The sequence below is a fragment of the Xyrauchen texanus genome, chromosome 32 (assembly GCF_025860055.1).
Source record: "Xyrauchen texanus isolate HMW12.3.18 chromosome 32, RBS_HiC_50CHRs, whole genome shotgun sequence".
NCBI lineage: Eukaryota > Metazoa > Chordata > Actinopteri > Cypriniformes > Catostomidae > Xyrauchen > Xyrauchen texanus.
In genome coordinates this window covers 194762-208759 of record NC_068307.1, presented here as the reverse complement: position 1 = coordinate 208759, position 13998 = coordinate 194762, and the positions used below count along the sequence as shown (strand labels likewise).

Below are 13998 nucleotides of genomic sequence, written 5' to 3'. Positions count from 1 at the left end.
GTGACACAAAGACTTCAGGACATGTGTCACGTGAGTTTGGCACATTTTCAAATGTTAAATTGTGTCAAAATCTCAAATAAATTCCTTCACATAATCTCAGTAAGAATATACTCGTATAACATCACAGAAGCTTTAATGTCATTTCTGACATCCACAATATGAATATTGGAGACGGCAGACAGGACAGGTCACGTCTACAGTTGTCCTGTGGATCTGATCTGGGGTCAGAGTTTCACCGGCTGGTTTTGGGAAGTTTTGTGACTCGCTGTGTAAAAAGTACCAGGTTGTGCAATATACAGAATAATGTGAATCATGTCCAGAGATGCCACTCCTCCACACATCTCTGTAAGTCTGTTAATCTAATAGAAACCAGCAGCACATTAATCTCTGGTTAATCTAAAGACGGTTTATAATTCAGCATGAGTCCCTTCTGCATGTGTCGTTCTGTGTGTACAGTCACATTCATTTCTCAATAATTGCACTTTTCATTAATAAACAGCAAAGCAATATGTGGATTCAAAATTATTTATTAAATTATTGCAGCATTAAAATTAGTTCATCAAATGATGCAGTATTTGATTTATTATACATGTCGCCTACAATGCAGAGATCATAAATCCGGCATAAACTCTCACGTTTTTATTCACATCAGTAATAATAAATAAATAATGTGGCATACTTTGATGCTCCGTGCTGAAATATATATTAAATTTATAAATAGCTGCTTGACAAACACACAAAGGGTTTCGTTTTGAGGAGTGTGGACTGGTGGTGGCGTAGTGGGTTAAACACATAACTGGTCATCAGAAGGTTGCTGGTTTGATCCCCACAGTCACCACCATTGTGTCCTTGAGTAAGACACTTAACTCCAGGTTGCTCCGGGGGGATTGTCCCTGTAATAAGTGCACATAACTGGTAAACTGGTAATCAGGAGGTTGCTGGTTAGATCCCCACAGTCACCACCATTGTGTCCTTGAGTAAGACACTTAACTCCAGGTTGCTCCGGGGGGATTGTCCCTGTAATAAGTGCACATAACTGGTAAACTGGTAATCAGAAGGTTGCTGGTTTGATCCCCACAGTCACCATCATTGTGTCCTTGAGTAAGACACTTAACTCCAGGTTGCTCCGGGGGGATTGTCCCTGTAATAAGTGCACATAACTGGTAAACTGGTAATCAGGAGGTTGCTGGTTAGATCCCCACAGTCACCACCATTGTGTCCTTGAGTAAGACACTTAACTCCAGGTTGCTCCGGGGGGATTGTCCCTGTAATAAGTGCACATAACTGGTAAACTGGTAATCAGGAGGTTGCTGGTTCGATCCCCACAGTCACCACCATTGTGTCCTTGAGTAAGACACTTAACTCCAGGTTGCTCCAGGGGATTGTCCCTGTAATAAGTGCTCTGTAAGTCACTTTGGATAAAAGCGTCTGCCAAGTGCATAAATGTTTTAAAGCTTACGATCTTTACACAATAATCATCTGTTAACAGTGTTTTTCACCTGCTGGCGAATTAGTAGTAATATAACTGATGAAATATGATTATTTAGGGCTGCACGATTAATCAAAAACAATTATCATGATCACAATTACGGCTGCTGCAATCAACGATTTATAAAATAAATAAATAAAGTGTCCATTGCAAAATGCCACATACACCTCCCGTTGCAATACATTTGACTATTTAAAGGGATAGTTCACCCAAAATTGTTAATTCTCTGATAATTGACTCTTGCCATCTGAGATGTGTATGACTTTCTTTCTTTTGTAGAGAATGATCCAGACTCAGCAGGTGCTCAGAATGGGAGAGGATGTGATTAAAGCACTGATAGTCCACATGACAGTAATCCGTCCTGTCTCCAGCCGTGACATTCATAAAGCAAATCAATGTGTGTGTGAAAACTTTATTTAATCACTTTATAACTATAAAAGATAACTTCCAGTCAGACGATGACGAATGGCCGGATTCACCCGAGTGCTCCTGTGAGGTAAGCGTGATGTCACGTTTGTTCAACTCATTGGTTGTATGTCTGTCACGCGCCAGCTCACATGCCATCGCGCTTACGCCACAAGAACACTCGTGTAAATCTGGCCATTCATCAACGTCTGACTGAAAGCGATCTTTCATGTGATTTAATGGGGTTCTGGATATCTCAGCGAATATTGATGCTGACTGTCACACCTGGTCTCCTTAGCAACCAAAATGGGCCGGTTGCTAGGGAGTGTAGAGTCACATGGGGTAACCTCCTCGTGGTGGTGATTAGTGATTCTCTCAATGGGGCGTGTGGTGAGTTGTGTGTGGATCGTGGAGAGTAGCATGAGCCTCCACATTGTAACAGTCACCGCCTGTCACAGGGTTTATTTTATTCTAATTGAGGGTATTATTTGTTTCCTAGCCACTAGGGGGATACAAGAGGGCATATTGTATGAGATAAAACAGGAAGCATTAGAGTAAGTGGGAGGACTCTTTGGGCTGCCTTATGGTTGTTTGTGATCTGTTTCCCAATCCTGTTTGAGAAACTGTTTGTTTCCTGCTCAAACAGGTTTGTTTGGGATGTAGCTGTTGCTCATCAACTGTGGATACTGTTAAGTGTTTATGACCAGACCCCCTGCTTATACTGCTGAAGCACATTTCTGATTCGTTTGCTGGGGAAACCTTACGACTCTCCAAACAACTAAGCGTTGGACAACCTTCTAATTCATCACTATCCACCTTTGCACGTATGGTCGAACTAACGATAAGACTGGTTTCTTTCATTTCCAGAACTGTTGGGGTTCGTGAACCACAGAGGACGTGTTGGACATTTCGATACACCCACATGTATAGACTGGCTCATGAATGAATTCTGTCTCTGTATACAGGTGTATGTACTGTGATATATTGGGTTTTTGGATAATGAATGAGTAAAGCTTTGAATATATAAAGAAGAAACCCTCCACTCATTTGTATAAGAGTTTATTTTATATCTTTTTCAACTGAGACCAGTTGAGCATTACAAACAAGGTGACCCCCTTTGGAAATGTAGCTTGACCAGTGCAAAGAAGCTGGGACTGTTATAACATGTTGTGAGTCTCCTTAGCAACCAAATTGGGCCGGTTGCTAGGGAGTGTAGAGTCACATGGGGTAACCTCCTCGTGGTGGTGATTAGTGGTTCTCTCAATGGGACGTGTGGTGAGTTGTGTGTGGATCGTGGAGAGTAGTATGAGTCTCCACATGCTGTGAGTCTCCGCGGTGTCACAATGAGTCACGTGATCAGATGCGTGGATTGACGTCTCAGACACGGAGGCAACTAATATTCGTCCTCCACCACCTTGATTGAGGCGAGTAACCACGCCACAACGAGGACCTACTAAGAAGTGGGAATTGGGCATTCCAAACTGGCAGAAAAGGAGCACACAAAGTGATTTGCTTTAGAAGACAGTAAAGTCACCGCTGGAGATGGGTTTACTGTACAGGTCAAAACATCGTACAGATCTCGATCAGAATACAAATTACACACTCCACACCAGATATATGTAATATATAGTGTAAAATGTGTCTTGTGTTGCATTTTTGCTTGTAACGTCATGAAATAAAATGAACATAAAAAAGCAGATGATCTCTAAAAATGAAACATAATATGAGATCACTGATCTGTGGATATAGATGCAGAGATTAAACCATCTATAATTGTGCCGCTACCTCAGATAATGTAACCAATCACAGCTGTTGTGGTCTGCCTCTTGTGTACTTTTGACGCAGAAGTTTCAATTGTCCTTAAGACTCACAGGACCTTGAGATTTATACAAATAAGATCAAGTAAAAGATCACTTTATAAATCACGAGTGTAGAAACAAACACTCAGAGCTGAAGAATCCTTTCAGAGTTGAAACAAGCACAACTTCCTCTTCTGATGTTCTGTGGAGATCTTTATGTGTTCTTTCACTTCCCTTCATCATGTGACTGACATCTGTGTTCTCATTGGCTGCTGCAGCCGGATCCAGCGCTCTTCTCTCCTGTAGCGGCTTTCTTGCGTCTCTTGTTCAGTAAGGGGTTACTGGAGGCGTCCAAATCTTTCATTTTCACCTGCTCGTAATCCACACGCATGGTGGCCAACGCACTGGTCAACTCGTCCTAAAAACACAGACAGAGAGACATTGACTTTATTTTAACTTTCATTATTGGATTCTCCATATATTAACACTGAGTTTAGATGTGTGTGTGTGTGTGTGTGTGTGTGTGTGTAGTGAGAGTGTGTGTGTGTGAGTGTGTGTATGCATGTGTGTGTGTGTGTGTGTGTGTGTGTGTGTGTGTGTGTGTGCATGTGTGTGTGTGTGTGTGTGTTTGTGTGTGTGTGTGTGTGTGTGCATGCATGTGTGTGTGTGTGTGTGTGTGTGTGTGTGTGTGTGTGTGTGTGTGTGTGTGTGTGTGTGTGTGTGTGTGTGAGTGAGAGTGTGTGTGTGTGAGTGTGTGTATGTGTGTGTGTGACTGTGTGTGTGAGAGAGAGTGTGTGTGTGTGTGAGTGTTACTAATACTTTGGCATTTAAAGAGTTTTTACCATGTGACTAAAAAGGCTTGAATCTGAAAATGGGTGTTTTTAATTCTGTTCTGTTGTATGTACCGTATAGTGATACTTAAGCTCACCTTGACCTCGTCCCACATGTCACAGTCTTCGGCGAGCACTCGTGTGGTGTGAAGAGGAGTCTGTGGAACCACCATCGATTGCTAATGAAGAGAAACATGTGCGTGTTGATTTCCTGCGATGGAGCGAGGGATGATAAACACACACACACACACACACACTCACATTGATCCACGGATGCTTCATGAACTGCTCAATGGTCATTCGCTCACTGGGGTCCGTCTTCAACAGCTGGTGAATCAGTTGTTTGGCTACAGGAGGAGAACGTTCCAGCACATTATTCCAGCACACACAAACACAATCATTAGAAATGTCTATGTCCATTCAATTCAATTGAGAGATGAAGTGAGTTGAATCGAATCTCTGTGTTGTAAATAACAGATCATAGTGCTGGTGTGAACATGTGAACTCAACTGAGATCCCGAGCTCATTTACAAACGCAGCCTAATTATCAGAGGCATGTATGAACCACTATTTACAACATGTCACAACTTCACACTCATATCCAGTTTGTTCCCTGATGATGTCACAGCTATTGTAATACTGTTCACTAGTACACTAAACCAGTCCAGTAACACATATCCACAGTGACCAAATTAACCTACATTTTATCTTCTTGTGCACTGACCAAAAGGAAACAGGAATCACATCTACCACACAAAGCTGGCACACATGATCTCGCCATGGAAACACTAGCAACAGCACCCTCTGCTGGTCAACAGTATGCCGTATATACAGTTCATGAAGCTTACCCTCCTCAGACACTTCAGCCCACTCGGGATTGGGAAACTTGTACTGGCCCATGCGGATACGGCGCTTCATACCCGGCGAGATGGCTTGTCCCGTGTTGGAGTAGAATGGCGGGAACCCGCACAACCTGCGTGCAACAGTAGCAGCGACGAGCACCAAACTGTCATAACATTCAGATTAACCTTTTGTGCAAGTATAAATAACCTGTAAACATTTATACTCACAGGATGTACATTATGACACCCAGAGACCACATATCACATGACTTGTCATATTTCTCAGGACCTAAAACCTCAGGAGCTGGAGACACAAACAGACTGATTACACGAGTAAATACATAGTTGTTCTGCGTTCTCTGTTGATGTACTGACCCACATAATACGGCGTGTAGCAGGGCGTCTGTAACGGATTGTGCAGAGACGTCTCTTTAGCGAAGCCGAAATCTGTGAGTTTGAGAATCCCATTGTCACTTTTACTAGTGTACAGCAGGTTCTCTGGCTGAGGACAGCGGAGTGTTAGTGATCATATAGTGAACAATGACAAACATGGAACAGATGAATTCATCTACAGTCACCTTGATGTCTCTGTGTGCGATGTTCATGTCGTGCAGGTACTGGATGGCTGTGCCGATGTCTCTCATGATCTCTGAGCCCTCTAAAGTACAGAAGAGTGTTATTACATTGGTATAATGCTGTTATTACATGTAATATCAAACAACACTATCAGTGTCTTGCTGCCTAAACATGTCAGGCTAGTTTACAACAGTTCAAAATGAGGTTACATCGCTTCCCCTTTTTAGGAATTATGTATTTTCGAATGACATGGGAAATTCTCTCCTCGTGACCAAAAACACCAACACATGACATGAGATAAAACTAACTAACTAACTAACTAACTAACTAACTAACTAACTAACTAACTAACTAACTAACTAACTAACTAACTAACTAACTATCTAACTAACTAACTAACTAACTATCTAACTAACTAACTAACTAACTATTAAACTAACTACTTATCAAACTGCTAAATGTTATTCAGATTTCATAATAGTAGTGTCCAAATTGGTGACAGTGGAAAGTGTGTGTGTGTATGTGAGTGTGTGTTTGTGTGAGTGTTAGTGTGTGTGAGTGTTAGTGTGTGTGTGAGTGTTAGTGTGTGTGTGTGATAAATAACACACCTCTCTCAGTGAAGGCCTGGTCTCCTCTGGTCTGGATTCTACTGAAGAGTTCTCCCCCCTCCATACTGACAGAACACATTTTGGCAACACTTTTAGTATAGCGGTGAACACACAGCAAATATTATTGTTGATTACTCCAACTAAAGCTGAAGTATGTACATGTTTTTAAAGTGTTACAATACTTTTATCACAGCTTAATAAACAGAGACATCTATAAGCAAACTATTCATTGGTTCATTTTTGGAAAACTCTAAATACTGTGTTTCTGTGTTTGTTTTGAGGGACCTGTTTAGACCAATGGCGTGAGTTGGGGGCGGGGCTATCTGAGTGCTTGATGTGCAGAATATTTCAGCTTTAACAGGTTTCCAAAAGAAGATCAAAATAGAGAGAGCAGAATTATAAATGTACAATGACTCCCTCAGCAGGTGTGTTACAAACATCGTCACAGATGTGCTAACCCAAATTATACATTTACAATAAATAATTAAAAATGGCAAATGTAAAAAAGTTTATAATAAAAGGAGGAAACGCTTCATCACAGTCTGTGAACAGGTTCTGCAGTGACTTTGGTGCAAGAAGCTCTGTTGAGAACATCTGACAGCATTTAAGGAGCAGTATTTACGGCCGCTAGGAATGATGGGAAAATACTCACCATTCCATAATGATGAGAAGACACTTTTTCCCACGATACATGTTTTCATAGAGACTGAGTATCTGGACTATATGTGGTCCTCCAGACACTCGCCAGTGCAGCTCCACCTCCCGCTGGGCTTTAGGACACTCGTACAGGATCTACAGACACACAATCATAAAGACTTAAATTGTGTCCAGGGGATTTTGTGCTTCACAGATGAAATAGTTCAGTTATCTAAAGAGCTGACCAAACTGTCATGAACTGTTCTTCTCTGTGTCATGAACTGTTTTTCTCTGTGTGTCATGAACTGTTCTTCTCTGTGTGTCATGAACTGTTCTTCTCTGTGTGTCATGAACTGTTCTTCTCTGTGTGTCATGAACTGTTCTTCTCTGTGTGTCATGAACTGTTCTTCTCTGTGTGTCATGAACTGTTCTTCTCTCCGTGTCATGAACTGTTCTTCTCTGTGTATCATGAACTGTTCTTCTCTGTGTGTCATGAACTGTTCTTCTCTGTGTATCATGAACTGTTCTTCTCTGTGTGTCATGAACTGTTCTTCTCTCTGTGTCATGAACTGTTCTTCTCTGTGTGTCATGAACTGTTCTTCTCTCCGTGTCATGAACTGTTCTTCTCGTGTATCATGAACTGTTCTTCTCTGTGTGTCATGAACTGTTCTTCTCTCCGTGTCATGAACTGTTCTTCTCTGTGTATCATGAACTGTTCTTCTCTGTGTGTCATGAACTGTTCTTCTCGTGTATCATGAACTGTTCTTCTCTGTGTGTCATGAACTGTTCTTCTCTGTGTGTCATGAACTGTTCTTCTCTCTGTGTCATGAACTGTTCTTCTCTCTGTGTCATGAACTGTTCTTCTCTGTGTCATCCAGTCATGAAGTGATTACAGCGGCACATGTTTCCATCAAAGTGTATTTTTGGGCACTGAATCCTTCTACAGGAACACCCCAATGATGCCCTTTATAATGTCTGTGTGTGTTTATGTCCCGTTCAGGCAATATAATGTCAATGATAATGAAAATAAGTGTAATGTTTCATGAATAGTTCATTGTTGTCACAGCAGCTCTTTATAACAATAAGAACATCTTATAATCAACTCACAGACACTGTTACAAGTTAAACAAGCAGCTGTTTCAACCTCACCTGACCCGAGATAGTTTCTAGGATAGCTGTACCGCTATCTGTCACTTCATTTGTGTCAGGACCATCTGTTTGTCCAGCCCATGACAGACGGGGCGAGTGTTTGACACTTCACACATTTCACATTTAAAGATCTAACTCTACCTGATCTTAAGTGCTGGAAGAATAGGTTAATTCTGTAATATTAATATTGTTGTTGACTGCATGAAGCAAATTTCATATTTCTTTCAGCCAAGAAATGTACGAAACATATTCTACAGACTGTTTACACACGAGTACTTCTGGCTTTAATTTCTAACATGTTCAAAAGCTGATTGCAAGTGTATGATGTGGAGAAGCGTGACCTCGTGTAATTTGATATGACCCTCCACCCCCGTCCTCCCTGTCACTGCAGTTTATACTAAAGATCTCTGTGTGGGTGAGAACGAGACGACAGTTTTCCGACTAACAGAAGCTGAAAGACATCTTGACTCATTTGCCGGCAGAGTTTCAAGCATTGACTCAAAGAGATCCAGGAAACACACGAAAACTGCTTCACAGTCACAGAGGAACAGACATCAGGAAACTCCATTTAAAACAACAACACAGAACAGAAGAAACTCCACAAGAGAATCACTTTTCAATATGTCCAACAGGTCTGTCAACAATTAATCTACACAATGTGATCTTTTGCTGTATTTCAGTCCCGCATGAGTTTATATACATTGATGAGGATTTAACCAGTGAGCAGAAGGGGAAGAAACATCATTGGCCATGTGGGGGTAACATTACCCTTTGAGCTGGCATTACACAGGGTCCTCCACCGCTATGCCAACTTGGGTCCTTACAACACTGACCTCATTCTTGCATTTATATACAGATTACACAATATTATCACAGCAGCAAACCAAAGGGACCAGATGCAACACATTGTCTTCTGGGATAATGTTGCTTTCCATCGTTCTCCTCTCGTCCAAAACTGGTTTCATCAACACCCACAATTTACAGTTCAATACCTTCCAGCACACTCCCCGTTCCTAAACCCCATCCAGGAGGAGTTCTCAGCATGGCGGGGGAAGGTTTATGATCTCTGACCCTCATTCAAGATATGGAGGAAACGTGATCAAATTGAAGCAGCGTCCATACAAGGGTGGATTCGTCACTCCAGAAGATTCTTCCCACGTTGCCTTGCAAATGAAAATACAGCCAGTAATGGTGACGAGGCCCTGTGGCCAGATGCAGCTGAGCGCAGAGATGTTTAGGTTATTTTTCTTTTCTTCGGTACTGAACTGGAGATGTCATTGATGTTACAGTATTACTGTCAGATTACAGCACAACGTTCAGTAATACTGTATGAAAACTGGAAAATGTTAATAATAAATAAATATTTCATTCGTCTGCAGAATGGGTGTCATGTGTTTTCGGTTGAGCACGGGAGTGTTTCACTGATTCAGAATCAGAACATATGATGTTGTGTCCCATCCCGTTCATCAGAGTGATTAAAGAACACAATCACATTCATTATCTTCTCACTCATTAATTACAGGTCTGTCAGGATGAACGACGTGCAGCTCCAGTTTACCGTGAGATTATTATTATTATTATTATTATTATTATTGACCGATACTTCACCAGACGTCAGCTCAAGTTCAGTGTTAATGATGTTTGTTTAGGAAAGAACAACATCTTTAACCAGTTTATCAACACTTTATGAAGAAGAGTCACTCTTTCTGCACAAAGTAACCTGTTGTTGTTGTTGTTGTTGTTGTTGTTGTTGTTGTTACATTATGTTTGTATGACATCAGATCCTGACTTTAACTATTACAAGATCAGCTGCAGTTCATGTTAAAGAGAGAACAGGTGACCTGGTTATTTTCAGTGTAGTGATGTCAGCGGCACATTCTATACATCTTTACTTATATACATCTTTAATTTCTCTCATGACAAACACACCCATAAATACTCCAGTATAAGTTCCTCTGATCAGATTCAAGTGGAGAGCAAATCCTCGTCCATGAGTCTGACGGGTTCCATTAGACTGTATGATGCGTGTCACAGTCAGATCTGATGACCCATAATGTGACCTAACAGTTTCCAGGAAGCTGAACCCCAGTAACCCCAGTAACCCCAGTAATGCCAGTAACCCCAGTAACCCCAGTAACCTCAGTAACCCCAGTAACCACAGTAACCCCAGTAACCCCAGTAATGCCAGTAACCCCAGTAACCCCAGTAACCTCAGTAACCCCAGTAACCACAGTAACCCCAGTAACCCCAGTAATGCCAGTAACCCCAGTAACACCAGTAACCTCAGTAACCCCAGTAACCACAGTAACCACAGTAACCCCAGTAATGCCAGTAACCCCAGTAGCCCTAGTAACCCCAGTAACCACAGTAACCACAGTAACCACAGTAACCCCAGTAATGCCAGTAGCCCCAGTAACCCCAGTAACCACAGTAACCCCAGTAACGCCAGTAGCTCCAGTAACCCCAGTAACCACAGTAACCCCAGTAACGCCAGTAACCCCAGTAACCCCAGTAACGCCAGTAACCCCAGTAACGCCAGTAACGCCAGTAACCCCAGTAACCCCAGTAACGCCAGTAACCCCAGTGACCCCAGTAACCCCAGTAACCCCAGTAACGCCAGTAACGCCAGTAACACCAGTAACCCCAGTAACGCCAGTAACGCCAGTAACCCCAGTAACCCCAGTAACGCCAGTAACCCCAGTAACCCCAGTAACCCCAGTAACCCAGTAACCCCAGTAACCCCAGTAACCCCAGTAATGCCAGTAACCCCAGTAACCCCAGTAACCCCAGTAACCCCAGTAATGCCAGTAACCCCAGTAACCCCAGTAACCTCAGTAACCCCAGTAACCACAGTAACCACAGTAACCCCAGTAATGCCAGTAGCCCCAGTAACCCCAGTAACCACAGTAACCCCAGTAGCTCCAGTAACCCCAGTAACCCCAGTAACCACAGTAACCCCAGTAACGCCAGTAGCTCCAGTAACCCCAGTAACCACAGTAACCCCAGTAACGCCAGTAACCCCAGTAACGCCAGTAACGCCAGTAACCCCAGTAACCCCAGTAACGCCAGTAACCCCAGTAACCCCAGTAACGCCAGTAACGCCAGTAACCACAGTAACCCCAGTAACGCCAGTAACCCCAGTAACCCCAGTAACCCCAGTAACGCCAGTAACGCCAGTAACCCCAGTAACGCCAGTAACGCCAGTAACCCCAGTAACCCCAGTAACGCCAGTAACCCCAGTAACCACAGTAACCCCAGTAACCCCAGTAACGCCAGTAACCCCAGTAACCCCAGTAATGCCAGTAACCCCAGTAACCCCAGTAACCTCAGTAACCCCAGTAACCACAGTAACCACAGTAACCCCAGTAATGCCAGTAGCCCCAGTAACCCCAGTAACGCCAGTAGCTCCAGTAACCCCAGTAACCACAGTAACCCCAGTAACCACAGTAACCCCAGTAACGCCAGTAGCTCCAGTAACCCCAGTAACCACAGTAACCCCAGTAACGCCAGTAATCCCAGTAACCTCAGTAACCCCAGTAACGCCAGTAACCCCAGTAACGCCAGTAACGCCAGTAACGCCAGTAATCCCAGTAACGCCAGTAACACCAGTAATGCCAGTAACCCCAGTAACGCCAGTAACACCAGTAACGCCAGTAACACCAGTAACGCCAGTAACCCCAGTAACGCCAGTAATCCCAGTAACGCCAGTAACCCCAGTAACGCCAGTAATCCCAGTAACGCCAGTAACCCCAGTAACCCCAGTAACCGCAGTAATCCCAGTAACGCCAGTAACCCCAGTAACGCCAGTAACCCCAGTAACCCCAGTAACGCCAGTAATCCCAGTAACCTCAGTAACCCCAGTAACGCCAGTAACCCCAGTAACGCCAGTAATCCCAGTAACCTCAGTAACACCAGTAACGCCAGTAATCCCAGTAACGCCAGTAACCCCAGTAACGCCAGTAATCCCAGTAACGCCAGTAACCCCAGTAACCACAGTAACCCCAGTAACGCCAGTAATCCCAGTAACCTCAGTAACCCCAGTAACGCCAGTAACCCCAGTAACGCCAGTAATCCCAGTAACCTCAGTAACCCCAGTAACGCCAGTAACCCCAGTAACGCCAGTAATCCCAGTAACGCCAGTGACACCAGTAACTGATTGCTTATATAGAGACACTGAAGTAAGTAAATGGAGTCATATATCTGATATAACGAATTGCACTTTTGGCACTTGATGAGATAAAAGAGCTGGAGCAACATCTGAAGTGTTCTTACAGCAGTTCAAAACATGTGCAACACTTTCATCCTATGGAAACATTTTATTGGGAACTTTAAAGGGACAGTTCACTCAAAAATGCTAATTCTAATGCTAATCATTTACTGTGTGTGACTTTCTTTTTCTGCAGAACACAAATGAAGATTTTTAGAAGAATATTTCAGCTCTGTAGGTCCATACAATGCAAGTGAATGAGACCAGAACTTTAAAGCTCAAAAAGCACATAAAGGCAGCATAAAAGTAATCTGTAGGTTCATACAATGCAAGTGAATGGTGACCAGAATTTGAAGCCCCAAAAAGCACATAAATGCAGCATAAAAGTATTCCATAAGTAATCTGTAGATCCATACAATGCAAGTGAATGGTGACTAAAACTTTAAACCTCAAAAAGCACATAAAGGCAGCAGAAAAGTAATAAATAAGAAAAGTAATAATAAGAATAGAAGTGGGTGAAAAACAGATCAATATTTAAGTCACACACATCTGGGATGGCATGAGGGTGAGTAAATGATGAGAGAAGTTTCATTTTTGTGTGAACTGCCCCTTTAAAGTCTGTAAAAGTTGAGAAGAAACCACAGTAAAGATGTTTCCACTGACAGAGGTAATGACAGCATGATCTTCTACAACCTTATTAAACACATTTAATTATTATATATTAGTGTAATGATGGAATATTCCTTTACAAACATAAAGTGTACACTTTCCCTCATTAATATAGATTTGAACTTCATGATGTTGTGTTTGTCTAAACTTGTGTTCCTCTAAACTACCGGATAAAGTCCACTGAGGTTTATTACAGCAGCCGGTGTAATAACAGATTTATAACGTGTGATTTACCTTCAGCGCGCACTTTTCTCCTGTTTTCTTATTAAAACATTCCAGTACTTTTCCGTTGACTCCCAATCCCAACACCTGACTGGAGATTGTATATTCGTCTGTCACGGCATGACGTTTGATCAGTAGTTTCTGATGAACCGGTGTTACCGGGAGAAGATCGGACACGGATTGTGTTTTCTCGCTTTCTTCCGACGTGTTCTCCGTTTCAGACTTTCCATTTTGAAGCATCTTTCAGTTCAGCTGAATGAAATAAAAATGCGTTCAACGAGGTCCTTTAGAATCCGCTGATCTGTCCGCTCCGGTGCTGTCAGTGACGCTGTTCCGAAAATAAACCGGAGAAATTCCTGTGACTGAATTACAGCACATAAAGTCCGTTCACATCCATCCATTCATGACTGACTGCGCTTTCAGTATCTCAGCTGCTCATGATGGCTCAAATAAAAAGCTTTTCGCTCTGCACAGAAATAATTTAAATGTTGCGTAATTATAAAAGTTCTGTTCACTTTCAAGAGAATTAATCAAACAACCCAGAAACCGAAAGAGTCTTTAACTCT

General features: G+C 42.5%; 1 protein-coding gene across 1 annotated transcript; it reads right to left on the bottom strand.

The window, feature by feature from the left end:
* Nucleotides 1–2093: 2093 nt before the first annotated feature.
* Nucleotides 2094–13976, bottom strand: LOC127626080 (MAP kinase-activated protein kinase 2-like). The gene is made up of 10 exons (XM_052101632.1): nt 13445–13976; nt 7202–7341; nt 6550–6614; nt 5944–6023; nt 5741–5867; nt 5594–5669; nt 5372–5496; nt 4785–4870; nt 4622–4702; nt 2094–4111 (listed from the first exon to the last, which is right to left on the bottom strand). Exons 1-10 carry the CDS (start codon nt 13670–13672, stop codon nt 3956–3958), a joined length of 1164 nt encoding a protein of 387 aa, XP_051957592.1. The 5' UTR covers nt 13673–13976; the 3' UTR covers nt 2094–3955.
* Nucleotides 13977–13998: the final 22 nt, after the last annotated feature.

Bases quoted from the DNA above. Each gene is read 5' to 3' on its own strand.
- LOC127626080 (XM_052101632.1), bottom strand. From the start codon at position 13,672: ATGCTTCAAAATGGAAAGTCTGAAACGGAGAACACGTCGGAAGAAAGC. The intron at 4,871-5,371 runs GTAAGCTTCATG...CTCCTCCTGTAG, and splicing joins GGCTGAAGTGTCTGAGGAGG to CCAAACAACTGATTCACCAG. The intron at 4,703-4,784 runs GTGAGTGTGTGT...TCTCTTCATTAG, and splicing joins TGAAGCATCCGTGGATCAAT to CAATCGATGGTGGTTCCACA.